At 37.9% G+C, this 17,906-nt stretch overlaps 1 protein-coding gene across 5 annotated transcripts; it reads right to left on the reverse strand.

The window, feature by feature from the left end:
- Positions 1-364: 364 nt before the first annotated feature.
- Positions 365-17,810, reverse strand: map7d2a (MAP7 domain containing 2a). 5 transcript variants are annotated; one of them, XM_044139925.1, is made up of 18 exons: positions 17,529-17,756; positions 17,398-17,450; positions 14,771-14,863; positions 14,227-14,313; positions 14,072-14,149; positions 13,206-13,369; positions 12,917-13,010; positions 10,623-10,712; positions 7,691-7,797; positions 7,481-7,596; positions 7,074-7,405; positions 6,834-6,978; positions 6,537-6,705; positions 5,820-5,924; positions 5,643-5,693; positions 5,433-5,472; positions 2,851-3,520; positions 365-2,044 (listed from the first exon to the last, which is right to left on the reverse strand). In XM_044139925.1, exons 2-18 carry the CDS (start codon positions 17,432-17,434, stop codon positions 1,789-1,791), a joined length of 2,634 nt encoding a protein of 877 aa, XP_043995860.1. In that variant the 5' UTR covers positions 17,435-17,450; positions 17,529-17,756; the 3' UTR covers positions 365-1,788. The 5 variants fall into 5 exon arrangements, with proteins under 5 accessions (XP_043995860.1, XP_043995863.1, XP_043995858.1 ...); XM_044139923.1 differs by having other exon boundaries at positions 366-2,044; positions 6,834-6,981; positions 17,529-17,810; XM_044139926.1 differs by having other exon boundaries at positions 366-2,044; positions 7,074-7,402.
- Between the last annotated feature and the right edge of the window lie 96 nt (positions 17,811-17,906).

Here is a 17,906-nt window from a genome sequence, read left to right on the forward strand (position 1 = left end):
GGAAGTAAATTATCAGCAAATAACCACTCTAATATCCAAAATAGTCCAAGGGTTGACAACAGAAACTCATGGTTTCACTGAACTAAGGTAAGACATTGTATTTTGCCCTTTTATTTTTATATAACTTAATATTTGCTGTATAGTCCAATATGATTCAATAATTCAATTTGTGTAACATAATCAGAAAGATGAGTGAGTTGTACTGTGAAATTTATTAGAGCTTACAGATCTTGTTGGATGCAATCAGTTTCACTTGTCAATAATTTTGTTCTTTAAGCATTTGTTTTTCTAAAGATAAACTTAGATAATCAGTACAATGTGATTGCATTTTGCATTTGATTATGTTTTCTTTAAACTACCAGCTTGAGGAAATCTCACATTAACACACACAGAAACTCAAAATTCCTATTGTTACTCTTTATTTGTTTTTATTTAGATTCCTACTGGATTACATAGTGATGACCATGCTAACCATGCATAAACAAGTCCTACAGTGTTTGCATAATGTAAGCTGACAGTGATACAATTGAGTTATGGTATATGAGCAGACCTGCAAATAGTACTTTTCTACCTCCATGTTTTAATTAGTAGTCAGAATACACATGTTTATGAGACGATAATTTAATGTGCAAAACAGCGCAAATGCAATGGCTATGCTATATATGTTTTCACCTGGGTAATACCACCTTGTAATTTTTGTGTTCAAGAAGTTTAAATAGCTCAAGAGCCTAAAGTCTATTTCCAAGAATGCTGCACACACTTACTAAAAAAAAAAATCAAACAAACAAAGAATAATAACATGAACCTGTCACTTCTTGTTAAGGCATGTTTTTTTAAAACTTCCGTTCCAAACATGGAATATAATACCTGCTGTGGTTTATTATTTCACAACCTGCTCAAACAGGTTTTTGCTGAAGCAGAATTTTTATTGTTCTTGCACTGGGCAGTGTCAGTCCAAAGCCAGTCTTTTGATTCTGCATGAAACATTTACCAAATCTGTATCTGACAAAGCAAGTTGCTGCTACACATTGCCTTTAAAGTAACATGAAGTTTTCTCAGCTGTCAAATTTTTTCTCTGCTTTTTTAAAAATTCGTGAATAAAGAGTGCCTAGCTTGATTATTGTACCATCATAAATTCACCCTTTTCACCTAGAAAAAAAATATTAATGTGCTATTGTTTGAAAAGTGGTGCAACATGCACTTAGGGGAATTACTTCAAAAGTTAACAGTCCCATGATAAGGTTTTCTAGGGTGAAGAAGAGAATGGTTCTACCAGTTTGGGTGGAGTCTAACGTTCATACTTTCATTCATTAATACATGCATGAAAAACACAACTTGACACAGCACATTCCTCCACCAAGTCAGTGAATATAATCTAAACATTCAGGAAGATGGAAGAGTTTGAAATGCAACAAGAATAGTAATTCTTAATAATTCAATATTGTATCAGGTTTATGAGAAATCTGTGCAATTTGTAACAAGCTAATGCAAGAAAGGAAACCTGTGTTTTCTAGTTTCTATTCTATCTAGAACCCTGATATTTAAATTTTTTTTGGTTGTTTTCCACTTCGTCATGTATACAAGCACTTTTGAGTCAGCCTACATATTTTTGTCTTTTAAATCAAAAAAGAAATCATTCACAGATAAATTCACAAGCTCCATTATTAGCTTACAGTAGGCATTTTTCAGTGAGTCGCTATGGCTCGATTCCTGTAGCTACAATCACACAGGTTGTAAAGTCATAGAAGAAAGTGGACACAAGCAGAAGACGAAGAGTTAAACAGACAACTAAACGCTTAGCTTGTTTGAGGATGGGGGTGCTACCCCTATGAGCTTTGAATCTGTCATTGGACTCACAACCCCTCGTATCAGGTTCTTGTTGCAGTCACCTACGGTGCTCTCAGAAGGGAGCTTTGTGTGTGTGACACTCCCTGTCAGGTCCATCAAGTCCTTAAGAGCCTGGTTGTGGCTCATGAAGCCCTGTTCGATTTCATTATCTGGAGAACACTCAGGGATGGATATTAGTTCCTCCTTCGAAGCTGGGCTGAAACACATTGTGATAAAGAAATAGAATTTAAATGCACTTTCACTGCTTAATTTTCCTGAGGCAGCCTACATGTTGTGTCATGTCACAATGGCACACCCTAATGATACCGTAAATACAATCAAGAGCATACAGCTATTAAATAATAGGGGTGCACCGATTGCAGTTTTCTGGCCGATTAATGATCTTTTAAGAAGCCCGAACTGCTGATTCCAAATATGACCAATATCATTTTTTTTATTATTATTGTTGCTAAAAATAGCAAGAAAATCACTAAGTTGGCAGCAGTGAGATGGTAATTATTAACAACAAATGTGCAGACATGACCTGATGGGTGGGTTTATCAGTCAAACCTTTACCACCGCAGAGAAAAAGAGGACAGTGTTTGTTTATTAGATATTTGCCCAGGTGGATAAGATTGGTGGAAAATCGGCTTCACATGTAAGTATTGGCTGATCATCCATCTCCCAAAATTAAGGAAATTGGGGGTACTTTATTGGTGCACCCCTACTACTACTTTGACCTTAGTCTAAAAGCAGATTTTCTGTGAAAGCCTCAGAGATTTCTTATAAAACATTAGTGATTAAACAACATCAAAGACATCACAAAAATGCAACATTTGTGAGCCATTTTGCCAAGAAGATTGGGCAAAAATTTCAATTGCTAGATGTGCAAAGCTTGTTTGAGTTGGTCCATAGTATAAAATCAAAGCAAATGCATTAAAGTTTTTGGTTCCAACACAAAGAATGTTGGGAAAGTTCATAGAGTATCAATACTTCTGTGAGGCACCGTAAGTAAGGACTCACCTAACATCCATCGATTGCACATCATCACAGGATTCAGTTCTTTTCACATCTATTGGCTCCAGCTTGATGACTGGTGGTGATAAATGGACCAACGGTACCATCATCAAAGAGGATCTACCAACTCCATCGTCAGACCCCCTTTTAGCCTTTTCCTCAGCTGAGATTGATACATTACTTTGCTGTTTGCTTCCTTCAGAGGTCGGATGGCTGAATTTTAAGGCACTTCCTTCACCCTTCGCTGCTCCATTCATCACACTCCCCTGTCTTTGCATTGCTTTAGCGTCTCCTGTCAGTTCAGTCGACTCTTTGAGAATTTGTGTGGCGATTTTAACAATGGATCTATGCTGTGTGTTCAGATTCAACTCCATCTTTCTTCCCTGCTGCTTGAATGTGCTGGCGCTGGCCTCTTTGCTGATTTGGCTGCCACAATTCTCTATACTGGTTTGTTTTTTCTCAAGTCTCTTTTCAGGAACACTGTGTGCCTGTGTGACTGGGTGAGTGTTGTTTTGAACTTGTTTACTCTTCTCACTGTCCATCTGTGCTGCTGCTGCCTCTTTCTTGAGGGTGACACTTTCCTTTGTTTCAACCTGCATCATTGTCTCCTCTTTTACCTGAAACTCAACCTTTTTGCTTGCCTGCTTGATGACATGAGCTTTGGTTATTACATCCCCTGTGAAAAATACAAAAACATTACAGTGGACTTGAAATGTTCTTCCAATATCTCTGGGTATTTCTTTGATCTTGGTTAAAAATGCAGAGCTTATAAAGGTGACCAAAGTCATGGAGAGAGAGCAGGGCTCAAAAATAGCTTTTCTTTTATTATAAAACTCAACAATAAAATTGTGTTAAGTTGCACATTGCAGGTCAGTTCCCTACACCATGCTGCCAAAATATTCCAAGGGCATTTAGAAGAGAGGCCTGGCTTTACAGTCAGCTCCCATGATACAGCTACGCAGTGAGGGATGTCCAATCAGCATCAAGAGGAAAAAAATCCTTCACTGCTGCTTCTTCACCTCCACAGGGAGCCACATTTAGCATGCAGTTATTAGGCAAGTAGCTTTTCTGACATGAGTAGCAGGTAAGAAAACCGTCTGTTAAAATTATTAAAATCACAGGCAGGCAGTTTTGATTTTTGTTATTGGAATAATTGACCTGTGGTGGATCTCAAAAGTTTTCGCACCCCATTTAAAATTACACTTTTTTCACCTTTGAATATGACTTATGTCATTATCTGAGAGATTTGGAAACCCTTCAAAAGGCAGAATGAATAAATATTGCTAAGACAAGAGGTGGAACAGTGATTGACTTCTAGCAAATAACTCTGCACACTTTTGCTTTTTTTATAAGCAAATATGTAGTTAAAAAAAAGTTTTATAAAAAAAGTAAAAGTGTGCAGAGTTATTTGGTAGAAGTCAATCAGCATTCCACCTCTTATCTAAGCAATATTTATTCATTCTGTCTTTTGAAGGTTCTCCAAATCTCTCAGATAATGAGGGCACATCTTGTCCAGAGTACTCTTCAAAAACACAACATATTTTCTCTCAGACTTAGTTCTGAAATCTGGCTATTTCATTCTCACTGCATTACTTGCCTAATTAATGAAAAAAAGAATGCTGGCATTCATTATTTGCAAAGTAAAAACTAAATAAAGCGACTTTGGGGAAGTTCATGACAGTGAACCAGAAACCAGTGCTGGTAGCTACTTATGTTCTGTTCTGTTTATCCCTGAAGCTGAGACTTGGACCTGGGAATGACATTAACCCCAGTTAATGTGTTGAGTTAGCAACACATTAACTGTGTTGCTAACTCATAGGTTTGGAGGCCAAATTAACTGCAGCTAGCTGTACAAGCTATTAATAAATCTGTTTTTTTGGCAGGGTTTTTTTTTTTATTCATGTGTGAAGTGTTTGGATGTACAGTTTTGAACAGCGGTGGTTTTTGAGGCACTGGCTGCTTCTGGATGTAAAACCGATTACAAATAAATTACCGGTAGTTAAATTAGCTATCCAATTTAACTAAATTATTAAATTAGTTAATAATTTAGTTAAAATTATTAACTAAATTTATCATAGTTTTGTGACATCTATTTCATATTATCTAAAAAAATTAATAGGGTCATAAACAATATTTTACAATGTTGTGTAGTAATTATGTAAACTATTTTGCCTAATAACTGTGCATGATCAATCAGTCTTGGTGAATGCAGTTTGCAGTCCCCATGCAAAGTCTGATCTTCATCATGAGACTAAAATGCATGACCAGGAGCACCAATAGAGTTTGTTTGGTTTTTCTTTGTTTTGTTTTTTTGATTGTTGGATTCTTTTTTGCACATTCTGAAGAACCAAAGCCATAGCACCAGAAGTCGCTGCCGTCTGCGAGGCTTAGACAATCCAACTCAGCTCAGAGAAATTAAGATTGCTGTTGCACATGCTTAAGATTTGCTGATAGGAAAAATGAAATCAGAAACCACACATGCCCTCTTTGCATTTTTACAGCAGCAAGGCATACAGCCAAGGGGCGAAATAAGCATGGACAGCAAGCAAACTTACACACGTTTTCAGGCTGACCGGACGTATACTAACCTGGAGGTGAGACCGGCAACGTCTGCACCTGCTCCTCTTTCTGATTCAGTGCACAACACAGGCAATGAGGACACAAAACCAAAGAGTCATTAATAATAAAATTTAATAATAATAGCAAAAACAGAAAGTCAAGCAGTCAATAAAAGGAAGTTAGGAGGGGGGGGGAGCTTGGCTGCGCAATCTGCAGGTGACAAAGGTCTTTCACAGTACCTTCATGTCAGCTTCACTCTTCCTGGTTCTCTTCATAATCTCCTCAATTCTCTGCAAAACATTTTAAATGGGGATTTACTTTCTGACTATTGAATTAGAATATTTACATCGGAAACTGTAGCCATGAACCTCAGATTGCTTTTGCTAATTTCTTAAGATAATTCTGTTAAACTAAACCTTTTTCCTGAGTTGCCGCTCTTCCTCTTCCTGTTGTGTCTGCTGTTCTCTGCCTTGCCGCTGACACTCTGCATCTTCTTTAGCCTGGACCTTTTCTTTTTCTGTCTATTTGTCATAGAAAACAAGTGCAGTTGTTGTAAAAAAAAAAATTAACATCTACAAAAAGAAATATCTATAAAAAGTGAAGATACTGCTTTCCAAAACTATTCATACCCTGTATACTTTGTAACATTTTACCAAAATAGAAATGTCTTTAGGGAACTCAACCTTATTCTACCAACACCATTCTCATGAGGAAACGGGGTGGTGGCAGCATAATGCTTTGGGGATGTTCTTTTCCTACCAGTGACAAGGATGCTGGTCAAGATTATTGAAAAATCTCAGGAACAATGACCTGAGACATACAACCATAGCAACAATTCAATGGTTTAGATCAAAGCACATCAATGTATTAGAATGACCTAGTCAAAGTTCAAACCTAAATCTAATTGAAGACTGAGTTTGAAATTTATTTTCACTCCAGTTACATTAAGAATTGCGACTTTAACTCAGTTTAACAAAATGAACTGAGTTATTTTGTTAAAACTCACAAGTGAGTGGCATTGAAGTCGTTGTGCATCACAAAATATAAAATGTATTCAATGAGTATGAATATCTTTGGAAGGCACTGTACAACCATCAAGAAAGCTTTATATCTGCCTTGTTGTTGTAACTGACCTCTGCCTCAATCTGGACCTGCTGTTGCTCTTCCTTTCTTTTGTCTTCCTCCAGCTTGAGCCTGTGGTGGTCCATCACATTGTTCCGTCTCACCTCCCCTTGTTGTGCCTTCACTTTTTGCCCCGGTTGCAGCTGAGCAAGCTGCTTCTTCTGTTCCTCTTCCCTCAGTCTGATCAAAATTGTCAATATCAAGAGCAAGCATCAAAACTCTATTTTTACAAGTTTAGTCTACAAAGACTCGCTGTCCAAACCAGCTATCAGAACTCCAAGTTTTTACAAGTTTTTTTTACGACTCACCTTTCCTCTTGCTCTTTTTCCTGTTTCTTCTCCTCCAGTTCTTTCTGAGCTCTAGCCTGGCGCCTGCGCTCTGCCAGCAGCCTTGTAGCCTCCTCTGCATTTGTCGTGCCAGCTCCCACTTTTCCTGTGGGTGTGTTTGCAACAGCTTCTGAAAAACACGGGAAAGATGTCGTTTAAATCCTCACATGAAATGTGCGTTGAGATAAATTATAATGCATTTGCGGGTAAATCTAGCTTTACCTTTGTCTCCATTCTGCCCGTTGACATGCAATCTTCTCTCTGAAGGATCCGCTCTTGGTGACATTTGGTTCCTTCTGTCAGGCGAATGATTCTTCTCATGCGTATCTCTGTTCAAATTCCGAACAAGTTGGCCTTGTGAAGATGAGTTTAGGTTTTTGGTTTCTGCATTGGTTCTTGCTGCTGACTCAGCTTTGGTTTGTTCCTCCCTTTTTTCCAGCTTCTTATCCTCTCCTTTACTGTCATCATTCTGGTTAGGGTGACATCTGGTTGGAGAACGGTGATACTGAGGAGAACTGCTGGGAGACTGGGTACGGGTCTTAGACGCTAATCTGCTGATAGAGAGACTGATCATAGGTAACTGCATATTTGACCATCCGACCTTTCATTTTTGCAACAAATAATCTTACCTGGAGGCAGAGGGAAAGGTCAGCTGCCTAGTGACACTTGCTGGGGATTCAGGTCTTCGCACAGGGGATCCACAAACCGGGGAAGCAGTTCTTCTGTCTCGACGCAGACGCTCTTTCTGAAAACAGAGTTTGAATAAAACTTTAAACCAGTGTTCATCCAACTGCTGCTCATTTTGTGTAAGTATGCTTAACATGACATGAAGATCTGACCTTGGGGGTACTGGGAGTGGACTGGGAGCCTCCCTGAAGTCCAGCTCTGTTGGGAGCTGCAGCATTGAGTGCGTTGCAGAAAGGTGACCTGTGAGGGCTGCAGGGTGCTGCACAACAGCACACACATTTGAATCAGTTTCTACAGCTGAATAAACAGTGTAAAGCGAACTCAACTACAGAGTACATAACTCGTATGAACTCATATTTAGAGTATAATTTGTCGGTGACAAGATGGTGTTATAAAACCAAAGGAAACCAGATGTTGACGTACAATGTGTAAACATACACATTGGCTTTAATTTCTCATTTTCTGTGCCACTATCCACAGGTGTTGGTGGGGTTTTTTAATTCTTTAAATAAACTCTCATACTAGTCTGACAATTAGTAAATCTAAAAACAATTTGTTAATCCTATTTGACCTTAACTTGAATAATTTAATGTGAGACGTTGAGACCAACACCTCCATGAAACACCTGGTTTCCAGAATAATATTCCAATAAATTAATCTTTTTGCAGTAGCATAACCCTAATAAGAAATTTATTAAAGCTGAACTTTTTGCCAGCAGGCAAGTTATAGTGTTCAGCTATAACATCTCACAAGTAGGAGGGATTTTAGAGTGATCTTTGCACAATCTCTCTAAATAATCCAGAGTCCTGTCTTCTCCGGTAGGTTCTCTGAGAGCTGGGAATGTCCCAGTCGTGTTTGGCAGACTCCATTATATTTGCATTGTGATGGTAGAACAAAAAAGACTCCTTTCTATCATGTCTCTCAAAAACGTTTCAGATAAATGTATTCTTAGTAACTGTTATACAATAGTAAGTGTGACTGACATTGGTTATTTTGCTGAATATAGCTCCTTCAAAACATTAGACAACCTTCATCCACCACTGAATATGTGCACTAAAAAGATTAAAGGCTTTGCGAAATTATGCTGCTACCGTAAAAGACAAATTTATTTTAAGCTTTTTTGCTATTCTTATTATCTCTCCCATGGGCAATTTGTGAAGACAGTGCTGCAGAAATAATTTAAGATAGAGGTTGGAATCACAATATGCGATGATGTGTGATACATGTTCAGGATTTATACTTGAAATAAAATACCCTCCATCACATTTCACTGTTTCTGTTCATACATTCAGACCCCGGGAAGTCACCATGATATACAAGAATCAGGAGGGGAAAATGAGATTTAATTTCTGTGAATCAATTATTGCATCATAGAAAGAACAATAATGTTTTACCTTCTCAGTGTTTGGTCAATGTTAGGTTTTGTGTAAGGGTTTAATATGAATACTTGCACTTAGTAAATTTACCTTCTTTTTCCTTAATAAAATATAATGTAAAAGCTGTAATCCAGAAACATTGTTTCTGAACTGCCACACTTAAACTGTGTCAGAAGATTTTTTTAAAAAAAGGACAAAGACTTGTTGTAAAAAGCACAATCACAAAAAAAAGCCAAATCCTAAATATGGGCCACATTGAAAGACACCAGAAATAGTCTTTGTAACTCCCCGACATAAGAGCAAGCTCTGAGGAGGGCAGAAGTCATCTCATTGGGCTAACAATATCTGTGCCTATTTTTATTCTAGGTCATGTGTGATTTATCTCTGCATCCGTCTGCTGTGAAAAGCCACAGTCAGCACCACATGGCTGCTGTCATTTTCTAATCCCAATCCCAGGTAAAAAAAATGTAAAAGAAAAACTAAACAAACATTCCAAATTCTTCAGACCACTGAGATATCCAAGACATCCTGATCCAATTCTCTTTAGCATGTTCCTAGTTACTGAGGGGATCACTAAGCTGGGGATATTAATCCAGAGGCTGGCTTTTAAGCAGTCTGCGCAGAGTTTTAGTCACTGAAAGCATATGTTTACTAGAGCAAATAATCTGGCCATGGGAGATGTAATAATGGAGGACAGCATGTTCCCATCAACAATTATAAAGTTACTGATGCTGGTCCATTTTCCGATTGTTATTATTCCTGCAAGGTGGTGCTGTTGCAAATGTACACCAATACAAATCTAAACAAAAATGAGCTCATCCACCAAATGATCAATAGGACTGCATTTGCATGAATTCAGTACACATCAAGGCCAGAAAATCAGAGTGAATGTTAATCAGTGAAGGATTCTGGTATAACATCTGTCTCTATTTGAATCATGGAGACGTGTGTCCAAGTTTTTGCGGCTCCTCGTTTCCTCTAACTCAGAGATGGAGGCTTCCACTAAGGAGACCAAACAGAGAATAATGAAAGCAGGCTGAGCATACAGATTATCACACATGTACAGTGTCTAGCTAAAATGTTTATACCCTTTGAGGCTTTCCAAATTTTGTCACGTAGCAAGCAACATTTGGATTTCATTTATGCAAAGTAGAGCAAAATTGTGAAATTAAAGAAATAGAATGAATCTGAGAAACATAGCATCTCTCTGTATTTCTGTTCAGCTCTTGATATGGACTTTGAGCCATTGTGATGCATAAATGTTAGGTGACTAATAATTATCCTGTCAACAGATTCTCCTACCTGTGAATGTCTCACTGATATCCTCTAACGAACAGTTTACTGAGGCCTTCAGTATAGAGCTGTACTGATAGTGAGATTAAACAATATATTTTATTTTAGCAGTGTGTCAGAAAAGGGGGATTTTAAAAAAGCATAGCTTTGCAACAATTTTGACACAAAAAAAAAGAAACATATTTGCAGAGACTAAGATGTGACAGAAAGTTCACAGGGTATAAAAACTTTTGCAAAGCACTATATCACAGACCAACACAAAAAGAAACCAAATCCTCCTGCAACACAGGAAGAGTTTGCATTTTTGAACTCCTGTTTCAATCTAGAAACAAACGTGGTCACACAGACACTGTAACTGTTGGATGAACACGGGGGAGATGCATTTGGGAGGTTATGGGTGGGGGCTTAACTTTACCAGATCCGCTGACAGCAGGATGGGGGGAGGCAATGCCATGGGAAAAGGCGGAGGCAGCAGAGAAAGGGAGTGGGACATTCTCACAGTCACCTATAGGCAGCAGTCGGAGCAGAGCAGAGCAAACAGAGCATTATGAACAGTTTTCTTGATAAAGGTCTCATCCAGCTGTGACGTGTGAGTGAGAATTAACATACCAGCAGGGATGTGATGATGCAGAGTGAACTGGAATATTGTGTTAGTTTGAAAATGTTTTGTAGCGATGAATTCAGTGACAGCAGAAACATGAGTGATAATAAAAAAAATATTGCTGGTTTTGGTTAGCATTTACCAGCACTGGATTTATTCACGGAGGTTCAGAATGTGATTTCTACAGATGGAGAAGAGACACCCATGCCGACATGTAATTCTATAATGCCTCTCTGGGAAAAGAGATACGGCGGGTAAAATAAATATTGAAACCATCAACGTTTTTCTCAGTTTGGAAAATGTTTCATGGGATCTTTGACATCTGGTAAAACTCAAGTAGATCATACACGTAACGGTAGTCAAAGCAAATAACCATATTGATAACTTAGAATACATGTTGAACATGATAAGTAAAACGGGACAGAACCTAAGAAACCAGCCGAAATCTGTGAGTATTAAGAAAACATTCAGTATCTTTTACCTTACTGATTCAATTCACTTCAAATTCAAAAATATCTTATTAATCCCAAATGGAAGTTAAAAGTTGTGCCACATATTATTTAAGGTCCCTCCACGATGACCTACATGGAAGATTTTTCATGAACAAAGCATTGAAGTATTTACGACTGGTAAATGCAAAGAGGTCTTCATATAAAATTTTAAATGTTAGTATACTAACAGCAATGCTACAGGTGTATTTCTAAGCTTCTAAATTCTCCAGTGAGTGCCATTCAAGTGACAATCTGAAAAGAAGATAATTTGTCCATAAATAAGCCACTGCCAAGTACCTCTTTAAGATTTCTGACAGAGAAGTCAAAGAAATAAGCGAAAAAAGTGGTCCAAGAGTTGAGTCCATGGAAAGTCACTGCACTGCTGAAGAAAACCATGCTGAGGCTTGTTTAAAGTTTGATGCTGTAGATTTGGACAAGCCAGTTAAAATCCTAGGAGAATTTAATCTCCTCAGATGAGACCAAAGGTGAACCCTTTGGATGTACTTCCAAAATTTTGCCTGGGAAATTCTTTGTGTATTAACTTGTTTTGATTTCAATGTATGCTTGGATAACTTGAGTTGTTATTGATACGTGGTAAATTCCTTGTTGATGCCCCCATTAGAAATATTTAAACTGAAAAAGAAAACATTGACATGTCCCACACTTATTTTGTCTAGTGTATACATTCATGCAAACGTCAATAAGCAGGCCACAAGCAATGATCACAGCTCTCATTAAAACATGCGCAATGTTGATTGTGTATGCTAAAAAAGGCTTGGGCTAATTTACTTCTTTTTGTTGTTGTTGCAAAATCTTACAATGAAAACTTTAGAAAATTCCAACCTCTACTTTTTCTATATTGAGAGGGATAGAGAAGGAACCCTTGATGCCGTTAGTGCTATGTAAAAAGGAAACCCTTTTGTTAATAAGCCAGAAGTCAGTCTTGTCCTAAAACATTTCACAAGGTTAGAGCACGTAGATAGTGAGGAATCTTTGCCTATTCTCTTATTATAATCTTCCCAAAAAAATCTGGAGTCCTGAGTCTTTTCCTGGGTCTCATTTCTTCTTCTTGAAGAATATGGATTTTGTGTCTGCTGTGTTGTGAATATTTCTCCTGCTGAAATTATAAACATTTTAAATTAAATGGAATATATTTGTCCAGAGAATATGCTCAAAATTTCTTTACAAAACACTGATTGCAGGATCCTGTAGCCTTCTCCTGACTTATCAAGACTAATATATATTCCCATTTTAATCACACGTCCTTTTGGCTTTCCTATTTTAATTAGAGGCCTTTTGTAGATGAAAGATTCCCAGACACTCCAATCAACTTTAAAATGTTTTATTTGTAATCAGTTTAAATGCATTAAGTTGAAGTAATAAGTGGAGAATGAATTGTTTTGTAAAAAAACAAACTGTTCTTAACATGAGATGTTTTATTTCTGGATAAATGTAAGCAAAGGTTGAATTTTTTCCAATTAGTTACGGTGAGATTTTGCTTCTCTATTAGGCTTTAAGGCTTTACACACATGTTTAGTAAGAGTCAGTAAGTGTGCAGGGCAACAAAGATCCTTGAGTCTTACAGAACAAACAACATTTGTATCTGAACCTCCCTACCTGCTCCAGGATAACCCCTTCCCCAGCGTTTTGTTCTCTGCTCCAGCTGAAGGCTTCTCTCCAGAGAACGTTTCATGAGGGCCTCAAGCCGCTCCTGCGTGTGACATGGATAAACTTACTTTGTTTAAATTCCCTCACCTCGTCTTGGACGTTGGCACTCCAAAAATATCAGCAGCTATATTCCAAATACTACGCAAGAAGTCAAAAGAGATCAAACTTCACATGCTTTTTAAGTCTGGTACTATGCAATGTCAAGTTTCTGAAAACAAAACTTTTAAACTCATCTGACCCTCTCCTCCTCGAACTGCTGCCTCCTCTTCTCCTCCACTGCTGCTCTCCGGAGCTCCTCTTTCTGCCTCTGCTCCTCCAGCCGTTTCCAGCGTTCCTCCACAGTGCGCTCATACTGCAGTTGAGCCCTGCGCTCCTTCTCCCTGATCAGCTGCTCTCTGGCCGCTGCAAGAGACAAGGATTTAAAACCATAATTTATGGTTTTAAATTATGTTATGAAGTTAAACATAAACAGAATTTGTTTGCACTATGTCTGTCAAAAACAGAAATCAGTCTAAATGTTTCTTCACACATTTAGACTGATAAGTAGCTAAAGTAACGTTTGATTCATTTTCAACATACGGTGCTCTTTAATTCACATTGTATTATTAGCGTTGTAAAGGATTGCAAGAGATGTTTTCATAATCTGGGACATTTGGCAAACTTTTGGACAAAGTGGACAAATAATACCTAGTGAAGATGTGACATGATGACTAAGATCACAAAAATCTGGTTTTTATGTTAGAATACCCATTTTTTAATTTTATTGTAGTTTGCACCTATGAGCTAGACCGAGTTTGATTTTGCCTGTCTCTCTATGTTCAGGATTAAATCACTGAGATAAAAATCCTTGTCACCATGGGGCAACCGCTGGAGAAGCAAGATTATCTCCTAGTCGAAGACCTACTTTTGTAGACCGTTCGGTGTTGCTCTCAGACTTTCCATGATGACACAGCTCATCATATCAGAAACCCAGTGAACTCTAAATGAATCTTCTACAGACAAGAAGAGCCCTCACACAACCCATTAAGGTCCACAGATATTATATCACAAGCAAACTTAACAAAGAAAGCTTTGAGCAAAAATAAAAACAAGACATCAACCTACCCAGACTCCTCTCCCTCTCCTCTCGTCTCTCTTTGGCTAAACGCATCCTGTCGTCAGTCTTCATGTAGCCTTCCTGACCTAAAAGATTCGTAATGATGTCAGAAAAAGTCGGCAAGACTGCAGTAGGACTCGCATTGTCGGGGAGGAACACTCACTTTGTTTCCCTCCATGATTGTTACTTGTTAGATGTGAGGGGGATGCATGTCCGTTCATGTGTGGCCTCTTCTCTGCGTTAGATGGAGCTGGAATCAAAACAATCACCTGGGGGTTAAAACGCATTCTCGAATTGTCCTGAAAAGGACTTCAGCACTAAGCTGCAGCACTGTTTTTCTGCCAGCAGGGGCAGACATGCATTCAATTGAAGGAAGCTTATGTGTGGTAAATGCACTGTGTTGCAAAATGCCTTATGTCAAGGATGAACCGCGACACCAGGCCATAGAGATGTGCTCATGACTTTACATATGCTGACTGTCCTTTCTTGTTAGTGTTGTTGAGTTGTAACCAGCTTCTGACAACAATGAAACCTGACATCAGGATATCCAAATAAAGCCTACAAATAAAGTTTGTGGGAACCTCCTAGAAATTGGATAGGAGTCTAAATCTTTGTGCTTTAAGGGACTTTTATCCAGATGATATCACGTGGAAATAAAGTGGGATTTATGTGACTGAAGCACGAGAGACGGAGAGAGGATTACTCACTTGTTTTTCCCGTCCGACCAGGAGAGCTGTGACCGTTTGTCGGCGATTTCTTGTCAGGAAGAAGAGTAATGGATGGTGGTGCCATCTTTTCACCTAATGCACAATGTAATGACAGTTCGCAGGGGTGATTTTCCTGCATTAACAATAAAATGCCTGCAGAAAATGCTCTGGAGCTGTAATGGCAAGCTGTATGTGGACGATGAGTGTGAGCCAGCAGTCAGGGCTGACAGATTAAGGAAATTCTCCCTTTCAACTCATAACATGTACTGAGTTACACAAGACTGTAACTTGACCTGAGTCAGTGTTAAAACTTAAGATTTTAAAAACATAAAAAATATCAACTATACCATTTGGATGATTTAAAGTCTTTTTGATGAGTTAAAGACCTTTTGACTTTAAATCACAGTTTCTTATGTGACACATAAGAAAATGCTAGAGTGATCAGAGTTTTATCGAGCATGCAGAACACTGCCCCTCCCCTGCCTAGTGCTGTGCATTGCTAGACTGTTTATTACAATCTATATAGAAACAAATGCAGAAAGAATTAAATGCTTTTATATTTTATATTTTTTTCAAATACTGTGAATCTGTGTTTTACTTAATCTGCACTATCATATTATAAAACAAATCTCACATCAATCAGTTACAAACAGACACAAGGAATAAAATCATTCACAGTTGTAGTCAAAGATTTCTCAATAAAGCCAATAAACATGTAATAAATTTTAATATGGCAGGCTGAATTTTGTCAGAGCCTTCCTGACAAATGCAGTGTAAACTGCCATATTAAGCATTTAATCCCACAAATTCACCAAATCAATATGTGCATCGCAAGCTAAACTATCAACAAACAGTCATTTCACTCCATCAAGTGAATTACTTGGTTTACGTCAGAGGTCAAACCTGGCATGTAACACTGATGAGGTCCGAGCTTGAATGTGCTTTCCCCAGTGCTGCTCTGGTCTAATTTTAAAGTTCTCGACTGCCTGGATTAAACACACTGATTACAAATTTTATTGATGCTTCTGAGGACATAATAGACCCATTAGGTAATGAATCAGGTGGTTTTAGAGAAGCCTTTACGTTTTTGAAGCACTAGCGCCCCCAAGAGGGGGAGGAAGGGGGCAATGGTCACCCTGCTCCGTAAATAAATGGAAACATTTTAATTTATTTAAACACATAAATATCTACAATTTTAGTCTTTAGAGCATGGGACCTTTTAATGACAAAATATTAAGCTTCCATAATATACTACTTGACACCTTGATGCTGAAAGAAAGAAAGAAAGAAAGAAAGAAAGAAAGAAAGAAAGAAAGAAAGAAAGAAAGAAAGAAAGAAAGAAAGAAAGAAAGAAAGAAAGAAAGAAAGAAAGAAAGAAAAAAAGAAAGAAAAAAAGAAAGAAAGAAAAGAAAATTGCCCTTTTGAATTTTTATAAGTAGAATAAAGTTTCCACTAATCCCAAACTCTACTTCAGCTTCTACGCACCACAAATTTGGAACAAACTTCCAGAAAACTGTAAAACAGCTGAAACATTGACTTCCTTTAAATCTCGACTAAAAACCCACTTGTTTAGAGTTGTATTTGAAATGTAATCAATTAAAAATTTAATGACAGAACCTGACTTAATGTTGTGTTTTGATTGTTGATTTTATGTTGCATTGGGTTTTTGTGTCTGATATGATGTAAAGCACTTTGAAATGCCTTGCTGCTGAAATGTGCTATACAAATAAAATTTGATTTGATTTTGATTTGATTTGATACTTTCTATAAACTGTATTGATAATACTGTAGTTCAATTTACACTGGACCGTTGTAAGTAGCAGATTTCTAACTACTGCATTCATTTCATAAGTTCTCACTTCTTCCTACCCCATTTTGAGCATGATATGTTAACTGAAACAAAAAATCTGTATTTTCTCTTCTTTCTTATGCACTTCTTGTTACTGTGCACTATTTTATTTTTATATTTGTATCATGTTCGAATAAATTTCATTTCATTTCATTTCATTTCATTTTATCATAATGATAGTGAGGTAATCCAGCCCTTTGAAATTGTTGCATATGGTGTATTTGCTTATTTTTGGTGTTAGAGCCTAAACTATGGCTGTAAATTTAGTCCTTGGTTTTCAGTTGACTTTTTTTCTGTTAGAAGCAGTGAGCACTGAATAGGGCCAATCTGCTCTCATTATATCTAATTTGATCTGGCCTGCAGGGAAATGTGCCCTCTTTCAGGGTGGGGAGGGTGGAAACTCACTTAAAGAAAAATATTAATCTTACTCGAGTTTAATATTGTCTCATGCTTCAATCATCACAGAATTGATGACGAGAATATAATCCATGAGCATGCCATGTTTATAGAAAGTTGTCTTTTCTGCTTTTGTATTTCAACGCTTTCATTGATGTGAATCGCATTGTCTAAAATGATCAGCTGAATTCACGTGTTATTAATTAATTTTAGGAAGCTTTATTATAGAAAAACACCAAGATCTGCACGACAAAACGGGTAAGTGCAGACATCACATAAAGCGGTGATCAGTTGCGTCATCCATGAGTCTGCTTTTAATCCCGGCGTAAATACAACAGCGCCGTTTCAAACCTGTCCAAAATAAACCCTGCATGACCCTTACCTGTCACTGCAGTGGATGACGTGTTCGTTTTCGCCATGGATTTCAGCAGCGATCTGAGCCAGAAAACAAAGAAATGAATGAATTAGCTGTTGTCCCACCAAATCAGTCCGCAGTGATGCTGATCCAGGTACCTGTTTTCCTCCAAAATAAGAGCAGCGGCAAGAGCAGCTCCAAAAAAACAAAAGAAAAAAAAAGCAGGAGCCACCAGGCGGACAAAGACAACCGAGATGTGCAGCTCTAGGGACTGAAGGTCATTAGAAAAGGCTGAGAGGATGTGGATGAGAAGATCAATGCTGGATGATGGAGCGCATGCGATCGGGTGCGTGAGCGCGCACTGTTACCACGTTGCGCACAGCACGCAGTTTAGCTAGGTCCAACTCTAGCAGTAGGCTAAACATAACAGAATGCACATACTGGCCAATAATTCGCTGTCACATCCACTTCATTAAACTATCATCGTTCATAGTATTTTACAATTCTAGTAAACTTCCATTCAGTAATTAATTTCA

This window comes from Gambusia affinis, linkage group LG15, assembly GCF_019740435.1.
Source record: "Gambusia affinis linkage group LG15, SWU_Gaff_1.0, whole genome shotgun sequence".
Taxonomy (NCBI): Eukaryota; Metazoa; Chordata; class Actinopteri; order Cyprinodontiformes; family Poeciliidae; genus Gambusia; species Gambusia affinis.

Excerpts from the sequence above, each read along its gene's own strand:
- map7d2a (XM_044139923.1), bottom strand. The coding sequence starts at position 17,434 with ATGGCGAAAACGAACACGTCATCCACTGCAGTGACAG. Across the intron at positions 13,011-13,205 it reads AGCAGTTCGAGGAGGAGAGG|GAGCGGCTTGAGGCCCTCAT; the intron begins GTCAGATGAGTT and ends TGTCACACGCAG. Across the intron at positions 5,694-5,819 it reads AGCGGCAACTCAGGAAAAAG|AGAATTGAGGAGATTATGAA; the intron begins GTTTAGTTTAAC and ends AATGTTTTGCAG.